The sequence below is a fragment of the Sporothrix brasiliensis genome (genome assembly GCF_000820605.1).
Source record: "Sporothrix brasiliensis 5110 chromosome Unknown Cont20, whole genome shotgun sequence".
NCBI lineage: Eukaryota > Fungi > Ascomycota > Sordariomycetes > Ophiostomatales > Ophiostomataceae > Sporothrix > Sporothrix brasiliensis.
In genome coordinates, this window is record NW_024467139.1 from 2,492,066 (window position 1) to 2,519,212 (window position 27,147).

Consider the following 27,147-nt stretch of genomic DNA (forward strand, 5'->3'; position numbering starts at 1 on the left):
TCTTCGGTACGTCGATCGGAAGTCGTGTCGCGGGGTTGGGAGCGACAATGGCTAACCGCGGGCCTTGTTCGTGTGCTCGAAAATGTGGTGGTGTCGTATGAGCACGGAGACCTTTCGTGATACATAGAATTTAGCGGAGCGATTGGGCTGTGGAGTGGATTGGTACAGCCGGGAGAGCATCTGTTGTGGCCTAATCGACAAGGCATGAAAATAAGCTAACGGTGATTGGCCTTAAGAGGCGGCCCACTTTGGCGTACGGCTGTCTGTGATTGGTCATTCTCCCCCTTATGGCAAGTCCCGTAACAATCGCCGTACTGCAGGGCCACCGCCTTCCGCATTCAGTTTCTCGGCACTTTCTGCCGCAACCAGGGCCATCTCAGCTAACAAAGGCTTCTGGGGACGCATCGAAAAGGCGACATCAAACAAACCGTTCATCGCCCGTTCCGGCTGTGGTGCTCATCACGATATGCGCATGCCTTAACACGAAATACCCCATATCTATAATTGTGTATGTCTTTGCGAAGCTTGCTTTATTGATACCCCTGCGCGCGCGCATCAACAACTTTCTTCCACAACGACCGTCGGATTCGCAAACGATCATCAGACGCTGTCGAACCAGACGAGCACCCGATTCAACAAGCATTTTATCGGGGACCACAACACTTCCATACTTTCCTGAAGAGCGAACAGAGACAGGCGGTTGTTCGAAAGGCGGTTGTTCGAAAGGCGGTTGTTCGAAATGGCGGATTCGCCGGCGTACGCCCCGTCACCACGGGCGTTTGCTCAACAGCACATGCGATCTCGATCGAGCTTCGTAGGATGCTCCAACATCCGCGACTATGAGCTGTTGGGGAAGCTAGGCGAGGGCACATTTGGGTAAGAAGTTCTTGGGCCTCCTCATTTGTCTTGCCAGCTCAAACCGTGGTTACAAACTAACACGCACAAGTGAGGTTCACAAAGCACGGTCTCGAAAGACAGGTGCTATGGTGGCAATGAAGAAGATCATTATGCATAATGAGAAAGACGGAGTACGTTTGGCAATGTGCTTTGTTATTTCTTTTTTCCTCTTCTTTGTCCATTGCCTAAATGTAGCTGACCAGCATTCCAGTTCCCGATAACAGCTCTCCGAGAGATCAAGCTGTTAAAGTTGCTGTCGCATAAGAACGTCCTTAAGTTGGAGGACATGGCCGTCGAGCACTCTCATAAACCCAGTATGTCTCTTTCGAAGGCGACGGATTGACAATTGCCATCTGCATCTGCCATCTGCCAGATCAGTGCTAACGGAAACAGCCGATAAACGGAAACGGCCTATTATGTATATGGTCATGCCGTACATGGATCACGATTTATCGGGCCTTCTCGACAACCCCTCCGTCCGCTTCACCGAGCCACAAATCAAATGCTACCTCCTCCAGCTCCTCGAGGGCCTGCGCTACCTTCACGAGAACCATATCTTGCACCGCGATATGAAGGCAGCCAATCTTCTCATCAACAACCGCGGCGTCCTCCAGATTGCCGATTTCGGCCTGGCACGCCATTACGAAGGCGAGGTACCGATGCCGGGACGGGGCGGCGGTGATGGCCAGCGCGAGTACACCAGCCTTGTCGTCACGCGATGGTACCGGCCACCCGAACTCCTCATGCAGCTCAAGCGGTATACAACCGCAATTGACGTGTGGGGTGTTGGGTGCGTGTTCGGCGAGATGCTGTACGGGAAGCCGATTCTGGCCGGTGTCACCGATCCCCACCAACTGGAACTCATCTGGGATCTGTGTGGTTCGCCCACGGAAGACAATATGCCCAACTGGCGTAAGCTGCCAGGCGCGGAGGGTCTCACGCCACGTGTCCGTCCGGGCAATCTATCCACGCGGTTTGGCAAGTACGTCACGGGCGCCGCTTCACGTCTCATTCCATTTTCCATAGCAACGTCCCCCGACTAACGATGTCTTCAGGTTCGGTCCTGCCGCTGTATCGCTTCTTTCGCAGCTGATGAAGCTGGATTGGCGTGCTCGTATCAACGCTATGGATGCCCTGCAGCATCCCTATTTCCGCACAGCTCCACTTCCAGCACAGCCGGGCGATATCCCTGTATTCGAGGAGTCGCATGAGCTTGACCGCCGGAAGTTTGACGATAGGAAAGCAGTTCTACCGCCAGCGCCAAAGGGTGGCACGGTTGGTCGTGGCCATGCAGATGCCGGGTTTGGTCCGAACGGCGCCAGTTTTGAGGGCGACGGCTTCGGACGACATGGTGGTGGACCCGGCCGGCAAGGTGGCGGTGGCGGTGGCAGTGGCCATCCACAAGATCGCGGTCCGCGCGGTGGTGCTGACGACGGCCGTAGGCCGGCATGGGCGCGTGACCGGCAGCCGCATGGTCTTCCGCCCCGTCCGCCTCCGCCTGCCAACGATTCGTCGGTGAATGGCCGTGATAGTGCACACCACGGCGATGGTTATCGCGATCGCGATCGCGATAGAGACCGAGACCGAGACCGAGACCGCGATCGTGGTGATAGGGATAGAGACCGTGACCGGGACCGAGACCGGGACCGTGGCCGAGATAGGGACCATGGTAGGGATAGGGCAGACCACCTTGGCCCGCCGAGAGGCCGCGGCGGTGGGGGCCCCCGTGGTGCGGATGGCGACACGTACATTCCGACCTATGTGGGCGGAGGCGGAGGGAGGGATCCGGGTCACGAAGCCGCATGGGATCGTCGGCGGCACGACGATGATGCAGCTCGGTACGGTGGCCGGGCTGACCGATACGACAATGGCGGCGGTCCACGCCACAGCCGCAGCCGGTCGCCGATTTGGCGGGAGCACGGCCGTGAACGGGACGGATACCGTAGATAAAGGTGGGCCAGAAACATGGCAGTGTTTTTGTATATTGCATATTTGGGACGCGGGAACTGCGATGGCTCATCCTACAAGGATAGGCGTTTTCATCATTAATCACGGGGTTTTAGAAGGACGAACAAGCGGCAAGCCCGTTACATGGAACGAGTAACAAACGGCTGGACTCATTACTCCAACAATAACAGAGAAGTCGTACAATAAACAAAGACAACGCTGAGCTGGACTAAATAATGAACAATAATAACTACAGGTTTGGACATGACGTTGCAAACGCAGAGCCCGAGTTCTTTACTCCGAGGACGATTCTTCCATGATAGTGAGAGACAACACTCCTCTGGGCCCTGGGCTCTGTGTTCGTAGCAGCGATGCAGATGCATCGCTGCCTCCACCATCTCCCTCTCCTGCAACAATGGGCTGGTTAGGGTTGTACTCCTCCAGCCACTGCCACACGTCGTCCCGTGGAGTTGTGCTGTCCTCCGTCTTGACGACGGCAGGAGGTGTGATGACGGCCGCGCTCTTTGGTAAGAACAGTGAGGCCAGTGCCTTGTCGCTCAGCTGTCTGGCCGGCCGCTGCTTTTGCCAGGACTGTTTGCCGACGGGCGAGATCTTGCCGCCATCCGCCTCGAGGCCATCGTCTGCGTCCGCGTCCGACTCGAGCTCTCCGTCTGCTTTTGGTTCGGCGCTTTCATCCAGCCTGAGGATAACAAAAACGTAGCGCGAGGCAAAATTGAGGACTAGGCCTGTGACGATGCCTATGAAAGCCGCGGAGCCGAGCTGGTGCGTGGTAGGAAGGGGTTAGTACTAGTGTTCTTCTCTGCAAAGAGCCTGCAAAGAGCAGATCGTGTCGGGAGTAGGGGTTGCATACATATGTGTAGAGCGGTCGCAGACGCCCCAGAAATGAAACAAACGCGACCAGAGGCGCGGCTACATATGATAACGTGTAGGTAACGGGCGACAGAAGGAAGCGCAGAAGAGAAAAGAGCTGCACCAAAGGCCAAGCAGCCGCCAAGGCAACAACGGAGAACAGCCAGACCAACGCGCTCCCGACATAGCGGGCAGCTTGTAATGTGGTTGAAAACACGCCGGCAGAGAGGCCGAGCAGCAGTCGGCCCGCTCCTTTGGTCGTTCCGTAGTAGGAGAATGCAGAGGAAGTAACATTAGCCAGCTGCGGCGGCGGCGCAATTGGAAGCCTGGAGGCCGACATGTTGGTCTAGGCGGCAGAAGGCAGGGATGAAGGCTGGTGTAGAGGAGGTTCAAGCCGCGGATGCGCAAGCTGGCGTGGTAATAATGGATTGTTGTGAAAGTCTCAGTGTGCTTCTGTATGTGGTATTATGTGTGGCATGCCGGCGGCTGTTGCTGTATCGGGTGCAGGGAGCATGTTGTCAAGCCGCTGACGTCGTCTGAAGTTGTGAGGCTAAAGCTGGGACTGTCAGATGCCAGACGATGGATGGCATTACGTCGTTGGGTCGCCGTCGCGTGCGACTGTCGGAAAAAGTGGGTCCTGTTTAGAACCCGGAAAGAGCTCTCCCTGCCGAAATACAGCGCTCTGTGTACAATCTACAGGGCTGAACTTCAACCGTAGCCTGACCACGCTGCGAACCCGTGAGGAATCATGCATGTGTTGATATTCAGAAGATACCGTCACAGTGCAATAGGTACCGTTATAAAAGGGGAAAAGCTCCATACGAAGCACCAAACACACTGCTAAATTACGTGTAACCAAGCAATGCCACCTCACAATGTGAAAGGGCACGCAGTCAAAGCATAATGCTGGTCGGAAAAACCTCTCAATCATGAAGATAATATACAAATAACATCTCAACTCGAGCATATTTGTACAATGGTTATTCGCAGCTTTGGGGAACCGAACCGAACCTTCGCTCAGTTGCGTGGCATTTCTTCTTAGGTGCGTGTTCTTGGTCGCCACTGCCTCGTCCGCCGCACCTGCCGTCGCCAGTTGACAGACCAATGTGGGGCACAACGCCGGCAACCGCTCTTGCCCCCATTTGCCCTTTGGCCTTTTCTTATCGAGTCCTCTTGCCCCGTCTTTCCCTCCTCCGTGCTGACACCTGCGACGAAACTGGATGCACCAAACACGACCGACCTCGCACAGCTCGAAAAGACGGCACGCAGCAATCCACCGCCACGAACCAGCGGGCCACAGGACACTGCCATCGCGCTTCCGTATTTTGTCCATTTCGATCGTCTGAATTCAAGGGGCCCGATTCTGGTCCCGCCGCTGCCCAGTTGCCGCCGCCAGCCGATTCCATTCGTCGGCCCTTCTCTACACGACAAACCGAACAACTCGCGCAACTGGAACAAACTCGGATCACCAAGGCCCAGCATAGAAGCATACAGAGCGCTACTCGCACAGGGGCGCACCGTCTCGCCTCAGATAGGTCCACCACCTGCTGGGGCCACCGGGCCGTTCTGAGACCGTCCAACTGCAGTGGCCTTTTTTCGCACCTTTCGTCCATATTCTTCCAGATTTGCTCGTTTCCATCCCCCCGTCTTGCTAGGACCAACGTGCTGTCTGCGCTTTTCTTATCCCTCCCCACCTGCAGCATTCCAGACTGTGCGCTGTGCAGCTCTGAATAGCCTGGCTCCGCAAACGTGCGCCCCCCTCTCTACTCGAGCAACGGGACCACTCCTCTTCTAGCACGTCTTGCCAATAGCGCACCCACGCACACCTGCGTTGCACACCTGCATTGCACACCTGCGTTGCACACACCCTTGCTACCTATCCTCCTGACGGATACACCCACCATACTACGACAAAAGTGCGTCCGTAGACCGTCCATTTTATATCAGTATGGGAAACAACGCCTCGTCCCCCAAGGCACCTGGCACGCCTGGACACGACGGGAACAATATCAGCAGCGGTCGTCCTGTGCAGTACCACCAGCAGCTTCAACAACAGCAATATCAGCAGCAGCAGCAGCAACAGAAGGGAACCCGGAATCCCGTTCAAGTCCAGAACCAGCGCGTCGCGGCACCTCCCGAGCCGTCTATGGCCCATGCCCAAGGTTCTACTGCATCGTCGGCCTCACGCTCTATCCCGTCCCGGCCCTACAGCACCGCAGCAGAGGCAGCCGCCGCTGCGTCCGCCTCGCCGTCCCGCCAGACCCCCAAGTCCAGCAACACGCCACCTCCGCCGTCCAAGCCCGTCGCCGTGCCTCTGCCCGTGTCCGTTCCGGCAGCCGGCAGCGGCACAGCCAAGATCCCAGCAGCACCACCGGCCAACGCTATTGTACCGAGTGCATCCGGTGGCGTCCAAGTACCGGAAGGCCACAGCGACTACGAGCCACCTCTGAGCCCTTACGCCGACAGCATGGACGTGCCCATCTTGGCACACAACAGCATGCCGGACGTATCGTACCTGACGCGGCCACCGCGCCTGCCGCTGCCCATCGAGGAGGAGGTGCACACGCCCGGCTCGCCCATCATTGCGCCGCGCAAGGACGGCGACCCGGTGGACGACATTGAAGCGCTCGACAACGACGGCCTGACCCAGCGGTCGTCTACGCTCAGCTCGGCCACCATCGAGGAAGAGGACATGGAGGAGCTGCGCGTGGACAAGACACGGCCCACGGTGCCCACGCGTCTGGAGTGGCTGCGGGGCGGTGAGAAGGTCTACGTCACCGGCACCATTTTCCAATGGAACAAGAAGCAGCGCATGCATCCAGTGTAAGTCGACAGCATGTGTATATTGCGTCTGCCAAGGGCCTCATGGACTAACAAAGGTAACGTAACAGCGAAGGGCGGCCTGGTGTGTTTGCGACGACGATTAATGTTCTTCCTGGCACACACCACATCCGCTTCCTGGTCGACAATCAGATTGAAACATCGCGGGACCTGCCAACAACGGTGGATTTCGGCAACAATCTCGTCAACTACATCGAAGTAGCACCACAGAGCACACCACCCAAGGACCAGCGGGGCGTGCCCCCACCGGCGTCATCCTCGTCCTCTGCTTCAGCCTCCGCTTCTGTCTCTGCCTCTACATCTGGTTCGTCGAGGGGTGCACCTTCCAGTGCCACCGGCGCGGGCCAGGCCGGCGCGGCCGTCTCGAAGCAGCACCAGGAGCATCAGAAGCAGCGTCAACAGCAGCAGCAGGCCGCACATGCACACCAAGCACAGGCGCCCAAGTCGACGGCCCAGCTGATCGGCGCCGATTCGTCTGTTGAGCTGACAGACCGCGCGCCCAAATGGAAGAACCTGCCCGAGCCGTCGGCCTTTTCGCACGAGCTGCCCAAGTTCCTGGTCGACTACGACCAGCCAGACGATTCGCCCGACTTCCACACTGCGGCAGCGGCGACGGAAATTCTGCCTATGCCGCCGAGTCTGCCTGGTTTCCTGGGCAAGCCAATTCTCAACGCTGCCACGCTCATTAAGGACGACAACAGCGTCTTGAACATGCCCAACTACACGATCCTGAACCATCTGGCCACGAGCAGCATCAAGAATAACATTCTGGCCGTGTCTGCGACGACGCGTTACAAGGACAAGGTGAGCACGGCGTCGAGTGCAAACTAAGCGTATTGTGAGACGAACATGCAACCAATACTAACACGCATAGTTCACTACGATCATCATCTACAAGCCGACCGGAGGTGACGACATCAAGCGCTGAGTGTACATGATGTAGGAGGCGTCCCGTCATTTGTAAAGCTATGTACTGTGCTGCCTGTTGTATGTTCGACGCGAGTATCGCCCCTTCAGTTTTTGTTCTGTCGGGTCTTGATTTCCTCAATTTAGTTATATACCTGCTTTTATAATCGTCGTTGGTGTACAGTGTACCTCTTTATCGTATATGGAAGGCGGATTTGGGTTCACAAGATAAACCGGATTTCAATACTATGGCATTCCATTACGTACACAGAAAGCAGTCGTGAATTCATATACGTCATCGCGACGGGAATAAAACCATCAGTGGAAGTAGACCAACTCCTTTTCGAACTCCATGAATATCGTCAAACGCCATGCTAGTCTCGCCGCCATGCTACGAGCACCTCGTCCGTCCGGAATCGTTGTGTGCACGAGCTGTCCACCAACGGCGTCTCAAAGCCCGTCTCGTGCGCAAGCAGACCGGCGTGCGCAATCATGATGCCGTTGTCGATGCAGAACCGCTCGTCCGTCGCATATACACTGCCGCCGCGCTCGGCCGCCATCTGGCCCATCATCGCCTGCAGGCGCTCGTTGCAGCCCACGCCGCCGACAATCAGCACCTGGTTGCTGCCGACGTGCGCCATGGCCCGCTCGGTGATCTCGACGAGCATCGCATACACCGTTTCTTGCAAACTGAAGCACAGGTCTTCCGGGGTAATCAGGTTCTTGCCGTCCGGCGCCAAGCGGCCTGCGCGCATGTGGGCGGCCCATTCGTCGGCACGCGTCAGCACGCCCGAGAACGAGCAGTCCATGCCCTTGACGGCGTACGGGAGATCGAGCAGCAGCGGTTCACGCTCCGGTTCGCTTGCCGTGTCGTTCCTTTGCCCTGTGTTCCCCTCGTCGTCGTCCGTCTCCCGCCACTTCTTGTTGCGAAACGGGCCCTTGGCCAGCTGCTCAATGTTGTAGCCCGGCGCCGGGTCATTGGACAGCCTCAGCGTGCGCGCAAACCGGTCCAGACAGTTGCCCACGGCCACGTCGAGCGTCTCACCAAAAATGCGGTACCGCCGCCCCGCGTACGCAATGACTTGCGAGTTGCCGCCGGACACGTACAGCACCACAGGATGTGTGGCGCCTGTCACGGCACGGCCCATTTCAATGTGGCCCACGCAGTGGTTGACCCCGACCAGCGGCTTCCGCCAGAGCAGGGCCAAGGTGCGCGCACCCACGGCCGTCGCCGAGAGTGGTGCACCCATGCCGGGGCCTCGGGTGTAGCAGACGCAGTCAATCTGGTCTGGGCGGATGCCGGCGTCGGCGAGTGCCCGGCGGGCCACCTTGACAAACATGTTGCGGTGGTGGGCGGCAGTCTCCCGAGGCAGGAAACCCGTGCCGGGCGGGCTCACAAAGGTGTCGCGCACATTGGACAGGACAATGGCCGCATCGTCTTGGCCCTCGAGCCCCTGCACCGGGTTGCCGCCGCTGTCGACGGGGTGCGCAATGACGCCGATGCCGAGCTTGTTGGCGGACCCTTCGCAACCAATGGCAATGCGGTACCGTCGCTTAGGGTCGAGACGGCTGGCTGCCATGGTGTGTGAGTCGTGGCGTTCACCAGTTTTTGTCCAAGAGCCTGTGAGACGTGACAGTTTGTCCTGCAGTCGGCGCGGCGAGATGCGGCCGTTGTTTCCTGAACCTTCTCTCTCAATCTCAAATATTCCGCTGAAGCTCTCCCGCCGAATGTAAACAAATTTGTTGTTAAAATCAGCTGCTTTGAATTGCCGTAATCGTGAGTCTGTGGCAGAGAGAGGCTGTGACGTTGATGAGAGGACGTTCGAAGGCACGCTTAACAGCATATAAAATTCGAGACATGCAGCTATCCGGCTGAATCGAGGGGCAAAGCTCAGCAGCCGAATACAACGGTCGTTACCTGGCTTGAGTGAATATATCTGCTGGAGGTGCGGATTCTGCCGCTCCTCGCCGCCTATATTTGCCATGGAAAGGGACTGTCGTCAAAAAGGGTCTTTGGAGCAAAATGGCACAACAGACCAAAAGAGATGCCCAGTGGAAGTAGCCCCACTTTGGCCCGTCTTAGCTCTTTCCCTGGCCCGGCTCTGGCGACATCAGCGGGTCCATATGGACCGCCTTCTTGCATTTCTGCCTTTTATTTTGCGCTTCCTTTTTTGCCCTCCCACCATTATTATTTTCAATTTGTTTCCCTCTTCCACTCGTCATTCGGTCATTTTGATTGTTTGGGCCTCATTCTCTCCGCCTCCAACGTCAGCTTCCTGCTCCTCACCTGCCTATTCTGCTCTCCGTGTCTTGTACCTGCGCCCTCTTTCTCTCAAACTCTGTCGACTTCTCGACTTCTCCCCTCTTCTACCTGTTCTTCTCGTCTTCACTGTCCTGTCTCCGATCATACTCGTTCTTCTCCCCCGCCTTCTTCCGTTCATCATACCGTAACTGTCAGCCATTGCCGGCTCGATTCTTTACAAACAACGCAGCATGACACCTTGAGTCCCGGAAGAGTAAGGACGTCTCCTCGATATCGCGACCTTCTCTCGAAAGCCGCCTTAGGCAGCGATGGCACCGTGGCTCTCCCGACCATCGTCGTGACGTTGCCAGGTAAGACCTCTTTCAGTCACTGGTCACTTGCCTCCTCCCCAACTGGCCAGTCACGTTGGGCTTTTTCAGATGAGTCTGTGCGAAAAGTCTTCTTATTTTAATATTTTTTGTACATGCCCCCACCAAAGACTTGGCCGGCAGCTTTCTATTATATTCGTGTCATCGTCGCCATCACCAGCTCCTATCCCATATATGCGGGGGAAAATGAAACAAAACGCTAACTAAGTATACAGATATTCCCATTTGGGCCCGACCGCCTGAACACCGCGCAGAGCCTCCTTTTGCGAAAGGAAGGAAACCCAAAAGTAAAGGAAGAGAAAGAAGCAGAAAGACAAAGTGCGCGCCGGCCCAAAAAGAAAAGATGATCGCAGAAGAACGACAGGAGAGTCGAGAATGAGATGTACACGCCCGCCAGCACCGAAATCGACTCGGGCAAGCGGACCTAAAATGGGGAGAGAATGAGAAATCAAGAGGACGCAGTGGCCTGGGCTGCAGACGCTGCTCCGGGTTGTGCTGCGTGCGGGCGTTGCTGGATTGTTTGCCTTGCCCCTGGTGGTACGCCATTCGTCCTTTGCCCTGCGTTGGGTTGGGCGTCTGGCCGACGCAACGGGTACGGGAGAGAGAATGGGAGAGACGCACGGAACTTGAGCGCCTGGATGCTGTACGGATCAACCTCATACACGTCCGGCTCATCCTCGCTGTCGTCATGGTCGTACTTCCAACGATCGGGGGTTGAGTCGACCTCCATGTCCACAGAATGGCTCTCAAACTGACCGGGCGTCTCCGGAGGTGGAGTGACCATAATCCTCCTCCGGTCGATCCACAGCCGGTTGAGACGACCAATGCGGCGCCGGAACTGGTGTCCGGGGGGTTGTGCTTGGCCATACGGCGGCGTCGACACACCCTTGAACGTGAATACGGCAGCTGACTCCGGCTCATCAAGCTCCATCGGCACGGGTTCGTCCTCTTGAGACGTCTCGGAAGCCGGTGGAGTCATCAAATACTGGGTCGTGGCAGGGCGGAAACCAGCGCCCTCATTACGGTCCTTGAGCGGCTTAAGAGGTTCGCTGGTCAGGTCAACGTGGTTCTCGTTCCACCGGCGGTGGTTCTCGATCCTCTTGATGACGTCTGCGCGCAGTTCGTTCTCTCTCTCCACAAGCGAATCAGCCAATAGGACGAGGTCCATTTCTGGCTGCCGGTTGTCTGGGCGCGTGGCTGCGCGTACTTGCGCTGCGGCGGCATTGCGCTGTGCAACCGACAAATCGGGCGCCTTCTTCTTTTGAGGCTGCAGCTGGGTTAGCGACATGCGCACGTGGGGTACTATAAGGGACAATGGGCGGTAGAGGGCTTACCTTTTGGTGGACTAGATCCTCGTCGTCGGTCCGGATCCCCAACCGGACCTTCATGAGCTTCAACTTCGCCCTCTGCTCGTATACGGCGCGGTCTGTGAGCAACAGGTCGCGTTTGAGGACTTCACGCTCGTGCGACAGGATGACAAGTTGTCGGCCGTCCTCGAGTTCGCGCCGCAGCTTTTTGAGCTTGTCGGCACTCTGGAGATCGCGCGCGCGCGTCTTGCGTGTTTGCCGCACCTCACGCCGGCGGAAACAGACAAAGGGATCCATCTCATCTGTCTCTTGGTGTGTCTCGAACTTGAGAGACGGGTGCAGCGGCCCGCCCACGTCGATGCGCCGTGACTTCCAGAATTCATAAATGTCCTTGGCGTGGTTCATAACTTTGGGCAGCTGCAGCTCATGAAGGCCGCCGACCATGTGGTCGTAGGGCACAATGGTCTTGTCCACCGACGCAAACGGCGTTGCGACGGATGCCGTGTCCTCAAAGACCTCCATGATCTGCTCAAAGTCGTCCTCGGAGAGCTGTTGGCTGGCGGGCTTCTTCTTGTTGTAACCCTTTAGAAACTCGTCGTCCTCCTCCGTCATGTCATACTGGCAGCCGATGCATTCTTCTACCGTTTGCGAAAATCGGATGTAGTTGACCGGTTGCTGGAACTTTCGGGCATATAGCGCATCATAGTTGATGTCGCTCTCCATAGGCGGCGGTACGGGGATCTCCTTGACGGCCGCCGAAGACGTGCCCTGCAGGGCGACCTGCAAATGGTATTCCTGTCGTGGCGAGCATGGTCAGTGGCCGGGTCCGCTAAAGGCGAATAAAAGCAAAAAATGGGCAAGAAAAAACGATGCGACGGCGACGTGGCGACGACACCATTGTGGTAGCTGTCGCATCTTGCCGCATGCATCGCGGACGTAGTCATGTGTGTTGTCACGTGCGAGGCACGTGATAATGTCACAGAGCGTGCAGGGCGACGATGCGAAAAGCATTAGAAACGGGGCGGAAAGGGAATCAAACGCGATGCGATTTCATCGGAAATCATTTACTTACATTTTCTTCGCCTTGCTCGACACCCGTCGCGATTTGTGTCTCGGTGGTGAGGGCTTCATATTCGCTGGGGTCGACCTGATCCTCACGCAAAACAGGCAGTGCCGTTTTTATGCTGAGTTTCTTGTATCGGACTTTCCGGGTTGCCATGGCTGCGGATGAGGGCCAGCAAAGGCCTCAACGACAAAATGACGGCGAAATGGGCACCAAGCCCGCGGAAAATCCGCTTAAAAATTCGATGGGGATTTGGAGGGCAACATGCGACACAAAGTGGTCGATTTTTTTCGATTGATTTCCGAAGTTTTGGACGTGTTTTGATGCCGCAAAGATTGCTGCTCCGAAAAGTCGACTGTCGTGGGAGGCTGCAGCGGAAGAGGTTTTTTGGGCTGGTTGGTGGTAGTGGGAGGTGTTGTCTTTCGCAGAGCCAAAACACGAGAAAAATTTTCCCTCGTTGCGTGTTTTCGCCTGCCCGCGGGGAAAAAAGGGGGAAAGAGACCGGGCGGTAGGCGGGCGACCACTAACTGGACAGTGGGAAATTAACTGAATTCCCCCCAATGCACAGTAAATAGCAACAAAGTGACAGGGAGTAGCTTTTGAAAGGGGCAAGGCTCCTGCCCTGTTTAGCCTAACGCTCTCGCCAGCGCCCATCCCTCCCTGTTCGTCTTCCAGGCGCTGCAGAGACAAGCGGACGGAGAATTTTTGCGGGTGCTAAAGGTGATATGGTTATCAGCAAAATACAGTACGGCCTCTCACTGACTTCATACCAATTGCGTCACGTGTTTGCCTTCAAAAACGAATCGATGGGAAGCAACCACTCACTCCGTTGTACAAGCTATTCTGTCACGGTTGTTATGTATGCAACTTGAGGTGATTTCACGATATGTAAATGGCTGTCTTTTATTCGATTCATAAATACAGAAGTAGATGAATATGTTCTATGACAAGGCCAATATGTTGGGTGTCAAGTAATTACCAATTTCGTACCTTCTGTTTTGTCACGTGATGAAATTCAATTAGCAAGGCCCCAACAGAAGCACGTGCAGCCTTCAAAGCTAACTTACCCCACTAAATGTTTACAACTTGTCTGAGGCGGTTGGAGGTCCCTCGCCCCCTTTATGTTCTTTGTCTTACAGCCTTACCAACCCAAACTAGACCTCCCCACGAACGACGTCGTTGACCACAGTGCACGCACAAAGAGTACGACGCTGGCGATTATCGAAACGGCACGACTTACAAGCGAACCTCTTTCACCTGGAACCCACCTCATTGCCAGACTTTAAAGTCAAAGAGCGGGAAGACGACCTAAAGACCAGGAACGAAGCTGGGCAGCCAGTACGCGTGAACGACCCTGATCAACCGGACGACAAAGGAGAAACAAAACAGCGGCCTGACACAGGTACGGCAACGACTCGACCGGCCTACTCATACGACACAAAGGAGCACCAACTGTATTTCGACGACTTCGACCTTGACCACAGCAAACCACCCGACAACACAGGCGCATCATGGGAAACACAACAAGTGCGGTCCTGGACCAAATTGTCCAGACCACCAACTGTGGGTGGCAACAGCGCCGACTCCCTTTCTTGTCTTGTGGACAGCCGACACGATAGCTGACACGAGAAACTTACAGTCGATCGCGATGAGGTGGAGCGCCTACGAAAGCGGTTTATGAAGCTGGACAAGGTGCGTGGTGGTCACACGTCTCTTTTACACTCGCGGTGACACACTGGTCGTGCTTTGAGACCTAGGCAGGGAACTCTTGTGCTGACGTAGCTCCTCCAGGACAACTCCGGAACGATAGAGCGCGACGAGTTTCTGAGCCTGCCACAGATCGCCTCGAATCCACTAGCAACAAGGTACGAACGAGAAGAGGAGACGGAGCATATGACCGGAGAGCGCACGAGGGATGGGGAGCATGGGAGCCGTAGAATGGGCACGCCATGCGGCTCTTGCAAAAGAAAGAAACAAAGGAGAAAATGTGGGCTAACGTCATTTTCCCCCGCCAGGATGATCGCCATCTTCGACGAGGACGGTGGAGGCACAGTCGATTTCCAGGAGTTTGTTGCCGGCCTAAGCGCGTTCTCTTCCAAGGGCAACAAGGAGCAGAAGCTGCGATTTGCGTTCAAGGTCTACGACATTGACCGCGATGGTTATATCAGCAACGGTGAGCTGTTCGTGGTGCTCAAGATGATGGTCGGCAACAACCTCAAAGACCAGCAGCTGCAGCAGATTGTCGACAAGACGATCATGGAGGCCGATCTCGACCAGGACGGCAAGATCAGCTTCGAGGAGTTCACCAAAATGGTCGAGAACACGGACGTCAGCATAAGCATGACGCTTGGTAAGTACTTCTTGTGCCCTGCACATGACCTCAATCCGTTGTATTGTCCTATTGACCCTTTGCAGACCAGTTTTAATCCCATCTCGTTTGGTTGCTCTGCACACTCCTCGATTCGGCGGTTTTGCGTCTCTCGCATTAATCGACAGGCATACTGGGTATGTCAGTAACAGCGGCTCTGCACAAAGGGAACGGCATTTCATTCAAGATGCATCCTCTTTTGATGTGTTTACGAGGGCATGCGAATGCAATAGACAATTTTGTATTCTGTTTGGCATTTCTTATTTCGTTTCTTGTCATGTCTGGGTCTATTTATGCTACTGATGAATGAGCTGATGATGAAAAAAACACCATATTTCTAAATTTATTACTTCCTCAATAACGATTTTCACAAGGCAGGAAGTGTCGATTTGTGCTAAAAACTATAACGGGCACATACTCTGTCGGCTGTATGGCCCAGCAAAGACCCTGGATAAAATTGTATTTCAATACGCAGTCATGGAACGTTGTTCTCTAGAGTTCTTGGACCTACCAAGGTCAAATGGTCTATCATTGAGGGTTAATTGCATCTTGTTGGTGCTTTTCTCGTCTACGTTGATTTGACACCAGAAGAAGTCATTTCCGTGTGTTCATTTTCATGTACTCATTTTTGAACTGCTGTTAATCGTTGAAATATTTTGTATTTTGTTTATTTCAATTTTCTGTATTATTGTTGTGATTATTATTTTATTTTCTTAAGAAACTAAAGCATTGGAAAATGAGAAAAAAAAAAATCTAAAAAGAAACTCGCTGTTTCATCCACAATTTGTCATTTTTCTGTGTTCCGATTTAAAGTAAAATGCCATATGAAAGCCTGTGTGCCTGTGTGGCGGTGAAATTTTGCGCTACTAACCACCAAGAAAATGTTTGTTTACTTTACCCCTTCTGCCCCTCAAATCTGTCACATCACTAAACCATACCGCAGAGACATCGAGATTCTCTCACTCGTCCTCTACCCAATTGAATAATTTAATGAGCTCTATCAAGTATGATGCAGCTTAAAGTTCGGCCCACAGTCCTTATTGGTTTGTCGCTATTATTGGTTGCTTTCCCTTTCGAGGCTGTTCAGTCGGTGTCGCTCTCAAGTCCGTCGTAGGCAATTCAGATAGAGCCAAACCCCATGGAGTTTACCAAGAGATAATTTCACTTTTTCGTCCGAACAGGATGGCAGGATTAGCTACTCATCTGTAGCTCGCTGCAGGCTCAGGGCTAATTTGAAGGGCAATATTGACGCGAAAGTGTTGCGTAACTCATCCATCTCGAAAGCATGATATTGACACGACAAAGTAGAGACAATCCAGGGGATTTGGCTGAAGAATGGGCTATAGATAGACTAGACTGTGGCGTCAATATGGAAGCCTCTGTACCCAGTCGGTCGATTGCCTACTTGACGCCCGTGCGTCGTTTCCTCTTAGTATTGATCCTTCTGCTCTAAATGTACGATTGTGCGTTACTACGTCGTACCCAGTACGACATATGTGAATCAGCGGGCTCCATACAAGATGGCTGGTATTGTACCAAGACTGGGGTTCCTTGTGGAGGAAGGAGACGGAAAAGCGTAGAAAGTAAACCCGCTCAAAAGAGGAGCACTGCTCTGAAGAATACTCGAAAAGTGCACAAACTGCGATACTCTCACCGTGAGCATCCAAAAACGCGACGAGGTGATTATTTCTTTCCACTTTGATACTTCTTTTACGTCAGAAAAAGAAATGGCGGTTGTTTGGAATGGATTCGAGGTAAAATTAACGACACATGAATCATAGTGGGTAAGTTTGATCATGGCTGCAACGAGCTTGAACGAAGGAAGGAGCAAACGCGTTGGCAGGGTACGGGGGCGAAGGGCTGAAGCGAGGAGCGGACCCACTCAGAAAGCGCGCGCCGTCCCGAGAGGGCGAACCAGCTAGCTGGGTCAGCCTGGAGAAAGAGGGGAGCGCGTTTGCCGCGGTCCGGTATGATATATGACAGGCCATTTCGTTGATCTCCCACAACCCCTTTTCCTCCCTTCCACTCTTGTCCACCTGTTTCACAACACATTGTCGGACATAGACCTGCAGGCTGCCGAGCGGGGCTTGGGCATGGGCATGGCAGGAAATCGCAAGCCAAAAGGATTGCTCTCGCGCTCGCGATGAACTTATTTCCTAAGCGAAAGCTCGAAAGCCAATAAAAACAGGACCAAGAAAAGAACGAGAAAGAAATCACTGCGACAGTGGACCGGGGACAGAACATAAATAGCCCCAAGACAGGGGCAAGGGCCACCAATTCCTTCGGCCGACTCAAGAGTGCCCGCTTATTGTCTTCATTACGACGTATACCAGATGGAACCAAAATAGAAATAAGAAAAGAGACGGTGGAAGCAAATGAGCTTCTACAACGCTCGTGGGCTTTTGGCAGGGGCGCCGAGGTCCCCTTTTACAGAGTAATCACTATGCAAAGGACACGACCTTGGTTTGCCAAGGAATGTCTCGTTAACGATCTGGGCACCCTTTTTTAACGGTATGTATTTACATTGAATACGCCTTGTACATATGTAAAATGCCTAGGCAGTTTATATACTGCGAATTGACTATAAGCCGAGTTCTAAAGAGTTTTCAAAGCAGCCCCAGCCCGAATCCGAAACACCATTATTCAAGTCCTCACGCCCTTGGCCTGCCGCTCATGTACCTTAATTGCGTATACCATTCCCTATGAACACCAAACCCCGTGAGGGGACCTTCTCTATTATGTATTTTTAGACACGTAGCCGGCCAGCCGGCTGCGACCTGTATGCCCTCAGATCTCCAAAATGAAAATATCATAAAAACAATAAATCCTCCTAATCGATATCACATAGCAAGAACATACCCCTTGTAATAAACACCAGAAAAGCAAGACTCAAACGAAGAAAGAAATGAGGAGTGATGATGCGTTTCCGAAATAGGAACGATTATAGACTCAGCGAGACTTGAGTGTCGGTGAACGCCGAATTATGGAGGTGGAGGGGCGGAAGTCGGTTATCGACTAGAAATCGGCGCTGGAAATTATAATGTTGTCGCAAATCGAGATACTGCGTTCGCAGTTTGATAGTCTAGCCTTGTTGTGAACTCGGTCCGCTCGTGGCGCCGGTAGCGTCTTCTTCTGCCATTCTGTATAGTTCGACACATTCGGTAAGGACTGGGTGGTTAGATAGGATTTTGGGAGAATGTGGTAAGTGTGTGTTGACAATGGCGACTTACTAGCCATAATGCGCTCTTCCCACACGCCGTAGTCGTAGTCGACAAGGCCAAAGCGTTCAATACCGTCACAAAGGCGAACCAGCTCCCGAGCCATTTTCTGGAGATCTTCAAACGATACAAGACTTTGGGAACGATGCAACTTCTTCCCATACCACATCATCTCCTTTTGCTTTTCGAGAAGGCCAAGCCACGCATTGTTGAAGTTTTTCCAAAGCTTGACACGACCTTCGTATAGATCTTCGTCGTCGGAGGCCAAGCCTGTACCGCCATTGTTAGTTTCATAACACATTCATCTGTACTTGTACCGCATGCAGCTGCAGAGTAAAGAACGCACCCAATGATTCTACCCTTGACAGCAGCCAGTCTGAGATGCTCAAGAGCGATTCAGAAGCTGGTGCCAAAGAACCGCTTTTTGTATTTTTAAAAACATCTTTTAATGTTCGTTGGTATGCGGTGTACGACTCGTTTGTCTCGGCGTAATCTTGCGAACTAGGTGCTGCTACAGCGGAACCCGACGAGGCTCCCGGATCTGTGCTGGAAGTGGGCTGCGAACTGGTTGCGCTCGGGAGTGGAACCATGCCCGCTCCATATGCTGCCGCCACATGTCCTCGACTATCGGCTGCGCCTTGGTGTTGGTAGACTGCAGCCGCAGAACCACCGTGTGCGGCTTGTGTATGAAGAGAAACGGCGCCAGAGGTTGCAGAATCGCTGGTGTAGTAGGCAGGAGTTGTGACGTCGGGGGCTATTATTTGCATGCCTCCACCTTGCTGTCGGGAAGAATACGCCTGTGTTGTGTCGAAGACTGCGCCTTGTCCAGCTGCTGGCTGGACACCATACAACAATTGAGGGCCGGATGGGTTGTACGTATTTGCAAAGCCGTGCGCCTGTCTTGCGTCTTGGGCGTAGTCCGTCGATTGTTCGGAGTAGGCCATGGCACCATGACCTGCGGCATAGGCGCTTTCTGGGGCCTCTTGGTAGTATCCACTGTACCCTGCAGCTCCGCTGCTGCTGCTCATTACTCGATTCCCTGACGGCATTCTCTGACGATCGCTGCTGGACGAGCCGGACTGGTGATATTGTCGTTGTTGCGAGTCATCTTGGGCTTGCTGCTGATATCGTGGGTCTGATGGTGGACGCAGGGGATTCTCATGTTGTTTACGCCGGCGGTAAATGTCGTCCATGGCCCCTCAAACCGTGGCTAGAGAGCGACGGTTGACGACGAGATTCTCGATCAGAAGAGCAATATGTCCGGAACACTCAAGTAGAAAAGTTTCAACTTTGTGATTTAGGTGTTGAAGGTGTTGAAGCAGCCACCGCTGTTTGTAGAGAACTACCTGACCGTCTTCTGTAGGAAGCCGAATTGGGTAGTGATTGGTAATTTTGTGCACTCTAGATGTAGCCTAGTTTTCGAAAGATGACCGCGGGTTAGACTCTGAATGCTATTGAGGAAGCGGAGGGCATGCGAGGTATTGATAAGGAAGTGACTGGGAAGAAACGCATTCTACTAAAACGAGACTGCTCGTCTTATACTCTGAAATGGGATAGAAGGTAGGGAAAGTTAGAGGAAAATTCCGGGCCAAGTAAGGGAGTGGACGCAAATACAACTTCCGCCACATTAGCCCTGACGGTGTTCTGCCCCACGTTAATAGAAAGGAAGAAAAGCCGCAGCCCGCAAACGACAAGCTGCAACGGCGGAAAATAAACCGTATAGGACACACAGATTGGAATGAATCCCGTCCAGACCAAGGTATATCGTAAGTAGTCAGAGACGTGGCCAGTCCGCAAAAGGGAAGTTTACGGGCTGGGGAAGACAAAATCAAATCAAAGGAGGACGGACCCAGCCAACATGATGGGAACACGGATGTAATAAACACGGCGACAGTGTAACGAAGTAGGTAAGGATGTCTCATAGGGTGGCAGGCGACAGTATCAACGAAGAGGGAGCAAATATATCATAAGAGTGGATCAGGCTCGATGGTGGTAGGGGTGTTGGAGGCTGGGGATAGATTTGTTCTGGTACAAAGGTGGTCGACGGCCGTGTGAGAAAAGACAGGATGGTGGGGACGGACGGGAGCGATGACGGCAGGAGAAACAGGAAACACAGAGAGGACGAGCTTACCTTTGGTATGGCGGGCTAGTCGTGGAAAATGGAGGGGGCGGAGAAGGAGAAACGACGGATTTTCGTGTCGTGTTCTGAGCAGATTAAGCGTCTTGTGGGGGACAGTGATGGAGATGCACGGCCAGGAAGAGATGCTGACGATCCGAAAAGAGCTGAAGATGGAGGCGGCGAGAATGACGTGGTAGTTTTATAGGGCATGTATGGTGGAATATTCAAAACCTGCAAGTGGAAAGCGATATCGCAGTGAGTATATGGCAGATGGCGTAGAATATTTGCGAGGCACAGAAATTTCAACTGATGAGACGTTGTTGGATTTGGATGTCGGAAATATGATTGAAAGTGAACACCACTGACATTCAATGATAAGGCTTCCGGCACGGAGGCAGCTGCGTCAACAACTTTGACACCTACGCTCCGTAAAAATCAAATTTTGGGCGAGATCGTGAGTGAAGGAACGGGTCTGCTGAACAAGGCACAAAATCGCAGAGAGTGGCTCGTTGCTTGATCATTAAAAAAGAGGGCTGAGAATTGGTAAGTGTGAGGTGGTTAAATGGCTGATGGAGAAGAAAAGACCCCCGGGCAGTTCTTGCAGGTAGTGCATACACAGTCGACGAGGCTTGGAGGTTTGATTGGGCAAAGAGTTGAAGACACAAGGGTGGGTGCACGGGATACTGCAGCTGGGAAGACCGATCTGGCGAGCATGAGGGAAGTGGAAGAAGAAATCACGGAGGCCTGGGGGAAGGACGTCGTCTTGGCAGGATAGGCAGTTGAGCACTAGCATGCAACGGAAGAATGGCGTGCATACCACCATATTAGTGGCGAGAAGCGGATAGGGGGGTTTTGAGCAGTCAGTCATACAGTAGGGGCTGAAGATCTGTGAACGCGGGCGCGGCCATGCGTCGGGGTAGTTGAATTGGGCCAGGGGTGAGGAATGAAAGAGGGTTGCACAAAGTGAGCTAAAGAAAGTTATTTCTTACATTAGTTTCTTTTTGGGTTTTGGTGAATGGGGCCCTAACGTCTTTTTTTGTTCAGCTCTCCAGACGTTCGCCTGAACGAAAACTATTTTCTAGCCTTTGTTTTGTGAACTCCGTGTGGGTGCGTCCGATACTGACGGGAGTTTACTTGGCTTACTCCCCCGAGACTTCGAAATGGGAGTGGATCAGGTCGACATAGGGACGCGAAGACTCGTCGTTTGTTGGGAGGGATGGCTTTGGGAGGTTGTTGGACGGTGCACCTGGCCGCTGGAATAGTACGTTCTGGAGTTGTGGTGTCAGAAAATGTTGAAGTTGTCGAGGTCAACGTCGGTAAGTAACAGATTTGTGAATATTCAATATCGTGTATAAGGGCTCGGTGCGTCTCGAAATGTGGATAGTGATGCTGCTGGATGTAGTAGGAAGTGGTCCAGCTGGCGCAGCTTCAGCGACTGGTGATGAGGCAACCAGAGCCGAAAATGGACCCAGGACCGTGTGAGATGTCGATAATGATAAGTACGTCACTGTCGACCAGCGCCGGAGTCCGTCAGCGTAGTGTGTGTTCGATGGATATCTAGCAAGTGGCAATCCTGGTGGTCGCGATTCGGAGCGGAGGGAGGCCTCGGTGTGTCGACGACAGGCACAGATGCGGAAGAGTGAGAGAGGTTGAGGTGAAACAGGCGAGTGAGAAAACGAAATACCGCCAGGATCGAGAGACTGCAAGGTAGAAGGCTTCGTTTTTTTCTATCCCCACGGATGGGAGAAAGGAAAGGGACGGATGTTTTAAAGGTAGCCTAGGAAGGTAGTGCGAGAGGCTAACGGGGGCGTGTGACGAACGATCAAAGGCAGTAGCCAGGAATTGCATATGTACTCTCCCCCTTTCATGTGTAAATGGCCCAGTTAGGAAAGAACGATTGTACATTGGTAGATGTTGAGGAAGGTTGTGGGAGCGTTCCTTCCAGAACAGCTTGTGAAATTAGGAAGGCGCAAACGACTCAAGAAATGTATGGGAGTTGGAAGAAAAGTGAAGGAGCACAGCGGAGTGTTTTGATCGTTCTTGCACGAGACTTTTGTGAGGGCAGTAGGCGGTTCGGGGCTCAACTATATGAGCGTCCAATACGAGTTTGGAATTTTGCCGGTGTTTTTTTCACTGCCCGTTACTTTACTTTTTTCTTTTTCTTTTTTTTTTTTGACTGCCGTCCGAAGCACACTCTATCCTCCACACGTCTTATATCGACCGTCGTCTGAGCATACTTGCTGGCAATCGGCTGTGTATAAAGGTGATTTTCCCTTCAGATATTCCGCCCGTGCGCGTGCTTTGTTCTGCGGGCTATATGACCACGTCCACTTGCACCTCAATAATGGGTGCGGTGTCTATGTCGGACAGGTGTTGATGTTCTGTTTTTGCCAATTCTGAAAGATGGATGACACGACAGGCAACAGGGTTGGAAGAAAGAAGCAGGTGGAGGAAGGGGGGGGGGGGGGGAGACTGGGACGGGGGGAGTTAAGAAAGACGGAGGAAAGGTAAACGGGCTCGTGGCAGCTTACTCGGCTACCGCGCCGCCCGTTCGACTATTTGCTTATTTGTTTCTCTGGTGGCCTGGTCCCCCCATGTTGTGTTGTGCATATACGTGATCCGGCAGACAAGGTTTGTCGGGCCGTGGCCGATTCGCTTGGGAGGAGGACGGGTGACGGCACTCACGAAATAAAAGCAAATAAATAAGTAGACACTCACCCACCTTCGTCTGGGGTACGGGTTCGGCCGTTTCCTTGCACAGACGGAAGGGAAGGAGAAGGAGAAAGGAGAGAGGCGGGTGCAGGGCGAGCCTTGGTTATGACGACAGGAACGCGGCTTCTAAATGTTTTATGTGTTGTCAGGGTATGTCGCGATCTTCCTTGGGAGAAGAACGATGGTCGGATCCGGCGAGCGAGTGGAAACTGAGAAGGGATAAACGGACAGGGGTTCGGTGCTAAGGAACGAAAGTAGACAGGATCGGAGGAGGCACAAGCAATCGCCGAGCAAGGGCGACAATGCGAACAACAGAAGTAAAACAAAACCACGAACTCCAGTCGACGAGACGAGAACCAAAGGAACCGTTGCTTCCGTACCGACCAGCCAATGGGGGCAGGCAAAGGCAGGCAAAGGAGCACTGTAAGGCAGAGAATACAACGACAAAAACCGGGAATGGGAAGGGAAGGGTTGAAATGGGGAGGGTGGCGAGCTTGTAGCAAACGATAATAGAAGTGTGATTTGTATGAAATAGCAAGAGCACTACTGCCAAAAGATTTGGGGAGAAACCAAAGGGACAAGACTAGTGGGATGAGAATAGCAGGAATAAGAAACACTGCATTGAAGCAAGGCACGTAAAGGGACAAAAAGAAGAGGATGAGAGAGCGCCGCCAGCCGTTGCTGCCCATCTCACATTACGTCCGCGAACAGGAACGATGGGCACGACTTAGGACAGGGTCATTTTCGGTGGTATTGCTTCTTTTCTTTATTTCCCCTTTAGTCACTTTCCCTTTGTTCCTGTTATGCTGTCAAGGCTTCTTTCTCACCTTCGATTAGACCAGATACGCACTGGCATTGCCACTTGATTTAGTGCGACATCTTTGAGCCCGCGTTGTACCCCTTCTGACGTCCCTGCCACGAGGATCGTATTCTTTTCTCGGCGCACACTGCACGAATAGGGTATTACGGAGCAAGCACCTAGTTCGTAGAGGGCCGAGGACTGCTCAGCAGTGATACCATATTTACCAGACTTTTACACAAACCAAGGTGTTGAGCTTATCCTATCTTGCTCTATTCGATCCAGGCGGTGCTAATCATTGTTTGAGGAGGAGAGTTTCGGACGCTACCTTCATAAGCCCGTTGGTTCACGTGGCATCAGACAAGATTAAATCATATTTCAAAGAGAAGGAAGGTTGCTGTGACTCCGAGGATAGGCAGTGGTGCGTAGGCCTAGGAAATCGGGGACAAGATAGCAAAAAGGGAGGGCAACATCCAGAGCACGAGCGCGAACAGAAACGAAGGGAAAAGAAAATAAGAGAAACGCGAATCAACACAAGAGCACAAAATTCTTTGCAGCTAAGAAACAGACGTGGGTGAACTGTGCGGAAGAATGCAGCAGAGCGCGACCGTCCAGTGAAAACTGCACAGGAACTGCCTCGTGTTAGACCCTTGAACCATGTCGTTGGAGACAAAGAAGAAAGGGGCGGCGGAAAGGGGCCAGTTTTGTGCAGTTCTCAGACGTGGACTTCAATTTACAAGATGGGCTGATGGGCCACCGATCGTAGACCCCTGTCTGCTCTTGCCACAACGGGAAAGCAACAGAACAAAGAAGCTCATATTGGGCATGCCAAACCTGGCATTCGTTCTTTTCCGTTCTTTCTTGAGTCGTTCTTTTTGTTCTGCATGTCTTGCAGTTCCAGCTCGTCTCTTCTTTGGTACCCAGCGGCGTTTTTAGTGCATATACCAAGAACGACTACGGTCGCACTCGTGGACCTCGAACCAGAGGTGGATCAGGGACGGTGGAACGCCTAGCCAATCAACAGGCTCGCTGGGGGCCAAGAAGTCAAAAGGTGAAGGGGGTGGCATTTTCCTCAAGGTTTGCCGAGGCGAGCTTTATCGAGCACGAACACTACATGTACTAGCCGTTGACTACGCGACCAACTTTTAGACGGTTTGTACCCAGTACCACGCTATTGGGGATGATAGCGTGGCACTGCGCTTTGAGACGGAACGAAAAGCGGAGGGAGAGGAAAGGGACGCACTGGGAGATATTTTTGGAGCGTTTTGCCAAATCGCAGAGACAAGACGGAACGATGCAGCCCAAGACGCACGGGATGGGCAAGAGGAGTCGAGCAAATAAATAAATAAATAAAAGAAGTACGGATACAAGCGCACCGAGGAGGTGGAGAGGAAGGAGCGAGACGCTCGGCGACGTCACACATTTTGTGCGCCAGTGGCACTCCCGTTGCACTTTCCTAATTGCCCGGACGTGTACCGTCGCTGTGTAGCACAAGCCGGACTGCCGGTGGCCCAGAGGGAAAGAGCATTTTGATATGAGGTCGGTGGTAGCACCGCAGGCAAGACCGGATGGAGGTACCTCGAATGGTGGTGGCCGTGCCCTGGCCGCATCTTACGGACGCATTGCTGCAGCTCTGCTGACATGCACTCGCCCCATTGTGTACAGCGCCCCTGCGTTGCCCAGCCTGGCTGCGTGCGTGTAAGTCCAATGTATCACAGGGCAACTCGTTGGGGCACTGAATTAGGAAAGCGTGGCCTGGTCCACGAGATTTTATTCACGGGGTTCACTTTTTTCGCATTCCAATTTTATTTTGTCGCGAAGGATCCAGGCTTACACGACCTATGAAATAATCGGGAGCCGCTCTCAATGTGAGATCTTGCAGTGTCGATCAAAAGGGCCTGGTCACTATGGGGCCCAACGTTGGGGCCTGAGAAGTGTGGGATCGAGCAATGAAGAAAAAGGAACACTAAAACTGATATTCTCGTCCGTCCCTTTCTCATTTTTACGTCTTTTTCCAGTTCCCCATTTCGGTTTCCAGTACATCATAGACGCGCTCGGTGCCATCCTCTCGGCGTTGGCCACTTGCCCAGCTTGGTGTTAGTATGTGTTTTTGGTCCGTCAGGTGGACCTTCGATATACAATGAAGAAGCAAGGACAGGCAAACGGTTGAAAAAAAAAAAAACGGTGCTACGACGCACGTTGTAAAGGACGAAAAGATACACCGCACAAGTCCATGTGGCACATGGAACCAAATGTGCCCTCTTCCAACTGCCATACATGCAGGGCCCCGAAACGTGAGTCCGCTGCTGACCACCATTTCGAAGAAGAGAGATCCAAATTAAAAAGAGAAAGGGGATCCATCGGGTGTTGGCCTGACAGCCCTGTCAACGACGTTTTGATCGCGCCTTTCTAGCCCCTTTTTTTCTGCCCCTCGCCGTGTATGCTCCGGAAATCTGCCGACTCGTCCGTTCTGTTTGAGCAACATCTTTGTGTGGAGGAGATGCAAGGGTCTTGGGTAATATCGGCCGTTGAATATGCGCCTTACCATCTAGCAGCAATCTGCATACCACATGGATCTCCTGGAGATACATGTCCATGTACGAAAGAGTCTACAAACTAAATTGAGTGCTAATGGGGGGTTTTTGTGGGCTTCTGCGTGTTGCTTGCAAGCTGCTGCGAGACAATGAATTTTGCCGACGTCTCCCCATCTCACAACTGCGCGTGAATCTTCTCTTTTTTATCACTTGCTCCGTCTTTCCTCCCTGGAGCCGCGAAAGGGGGGCACGCTATCTCGAGACCATCCCGGCCTAGTGTCTTTGAGCGATTGCGCTTGTTGTGCGTCTGAAAAATGGAACAAAAAAGGTGTGCGTGTCGGTGCAAGGTGGGATCCGGTCTCACCTTTTGGGTCGGCCGATTTGGTTCGACTTGGTTCCTCGCTCTCGCAACCTTTGTTCCTGGCCCAGTTTATTGCCACGGGGGTCTGCTGTGTGGACCACTAATCTTGCTGTGTGACCACTAGATTAGTTGTCCACACAGCGGGCTCCTCCTCAGGTTGTCTAAGCGCGCCCGGCAAAGCCACAAAAATCGTGGAATTGGCGTCGACATAGAAACAGGGCTGAGATACCCTCGCTTGTCTCGTATCGGGCGTTTTGTATATTCTCCGGGAGGCGGGTGGACGCGATGCTACGACGTGTTTATCTTGCTACGTCTTTGTTCATATTCTTCACGCAACACTCCGTTATGGACCTAGTCGTAATCCCGAGTTCCAATCCCCTCAACCTTCCCCCCTTTTTGCGACCGCCATCTTTTTCTCGTCTGAGCCTTTGTCCGTGTCCACTTTCCTAGTTATCTAAAAGGCCCGCACCATTGCCAAAAAGCGAGGCGCGCTCGGCCATAGGCCCCAGCGTATCGCATTCTTTGCCACTCGTTCAGATCATTCAGCTCGCGTGTTGTGCCTTAAGGGTCTCTT

General features: G+C 53.1%; 7 protein-coding genes across 7 annotated transcripts; 3 read left to right on the forward strand and 4 right to left on the reverse strand.

The window, feature by feature from the left end:
• Positions 1 to 983: 983 nt before the first annotated feature.
• On the forward strand, positions 984 to 2,847 carry SPBR_06943 (serine/threonineeeee-protein kinase bur1; the record flags this gene model as incomplete). The annotated part of the gene is made up of 4 exons (XM_040765199.1): positions 984 to 1,028; positions 1,109 to 1,211; positions 1,291 to 1,879; positions 1,953 to 2,847. 4 exons carry the CDS (start codon positions 984 to 986, stop codon positions 2,845 to 2,847), a joined length of 1,632 nt encoding a protein of 543 aa, XP_040616661.1.
• Positions 2,848 to 3,138: 291 nt separating this feature from the next.
• On the reverse strand, positions 3,139 to 4,054 carry SPBR_07662 (uncharacterized protein; the record flags this gene model as incomplete). Its single annotated transcript, XM_040765916.1, has 2 exons — positions 3,139 to 3,624; positions 3,716 to 4,054. The coding sequence occupies 2 exons, from the start codon at positions 4,052 to 4,054 to the stop codon at positions 3,139 to 3,141; spliced, it is 825 nt and encodes a 274-aa protein (XP_040616662.1).
• A 1,608-nt stretch (positions 4,055 to 5,662) lies between these two features.
• On the forward strand, positions 5,663 to 7,483 carry SPBR_06966 (uncharacterized protein; the record flags this gene model as incomplete). The annotated part of the gene is made up of 3 exons (XM_040765222.1): positions 5,663 to 6,537; positions 6,606 to 7,359; positions 7,430 to 7,483. 3 exons carry the CDS (start codon positions 5,663 to 5,665, stop codon positions 7,481 to 7,483), a joined length of 1,683 nt encoding a protein of 560 aa, XP_040616663.1.
• A 352-nt stretch (positions 7,484 to 7,835) lies between these two features.
• Positions 7,836 to 9,041, reverse strand: SPBR_07401 (O-sialoglycoprotein endopeptidase; the record flags this gene model as incomplete). Its single annotated transcript, XM_040765655.1, has 1 exon — positions 7,836 to 9,041. One exon carries the CDS (start codon positions 9,039 to 9,041, stop codon positions 7,836 to 7,838), a length of 1,206 nt encoding a protein of 401 aa, XP_040616664.1.
• A 1,499-nt stretch (positions 9,042 to 10,540) lies between these two features.
• On the reverse strand, positions 10,541 to 12,618 carry SPBR_06830 (enhancer of polycomb-like protein; the record flags this gene model as incomplete). The annotated part of the gene is made up of 4 exons (XM_040765086.1): positions 10,541 to 10,563; positions 10,714 to 11,359; positions 11,427 to 12,194; positions 12,472 to 12,618. 4 exons carry the CDS (start codon positions 12,616 to 12,618, stop codon positions 10,541 to 10,543), a joined length of 1,584 nt encoding a protein of 527 aa, XP_040616665.1.
• Positions 12,619 to 13,973: 1,355 nt separating this feature from the next.
• On the forward strand, positions 13,974 to 14,888 carry SPBR_07664 (protein phosphatase 3, regulatory subunit; the record flags this gene model as incomplete). The annotated part of the gene is made up of 5 exons (XM_040765918.1): positions 13,974 to 14,025; positions 14,102 to 14,154; positions 14,254 to 14,327; positions 14,478 to 14,812; positions 14,878 to 14,888. 5 exons carry the CDS (start codon positions 13,974 to 13,976, stop codon positions 14,886 to 14,888), a joined length of 525 nt encoding a protein of 174 aa, XP_040616666.1.
• A 2,957-nt stretch (positions 14,889 to 17,845) lies between these two features.
• On the reverse strand, positions 17,846 to 19,076 carry SPBR_07382 (uncharacterized protein; the record flags this gene model as incomplete). The annotated part of the gene is made up of 4 exons (XM_040765636.1): positions 17,846 to 17,970; positions 18,061 to 18,318; positions 18,577 to 18,768; positions 18,893 to 19,076. 4 exons carry the CDS (start codon positions 19,074 to 19,076, stop codon positions 17,846 to 17,848), a joined length of 759 nt encoding a protein of 252 aa, XP_040616667.1.
• Between the last annotated feature and the right edge of the window lie 8,071 nt (positions 19,077 to 27,147).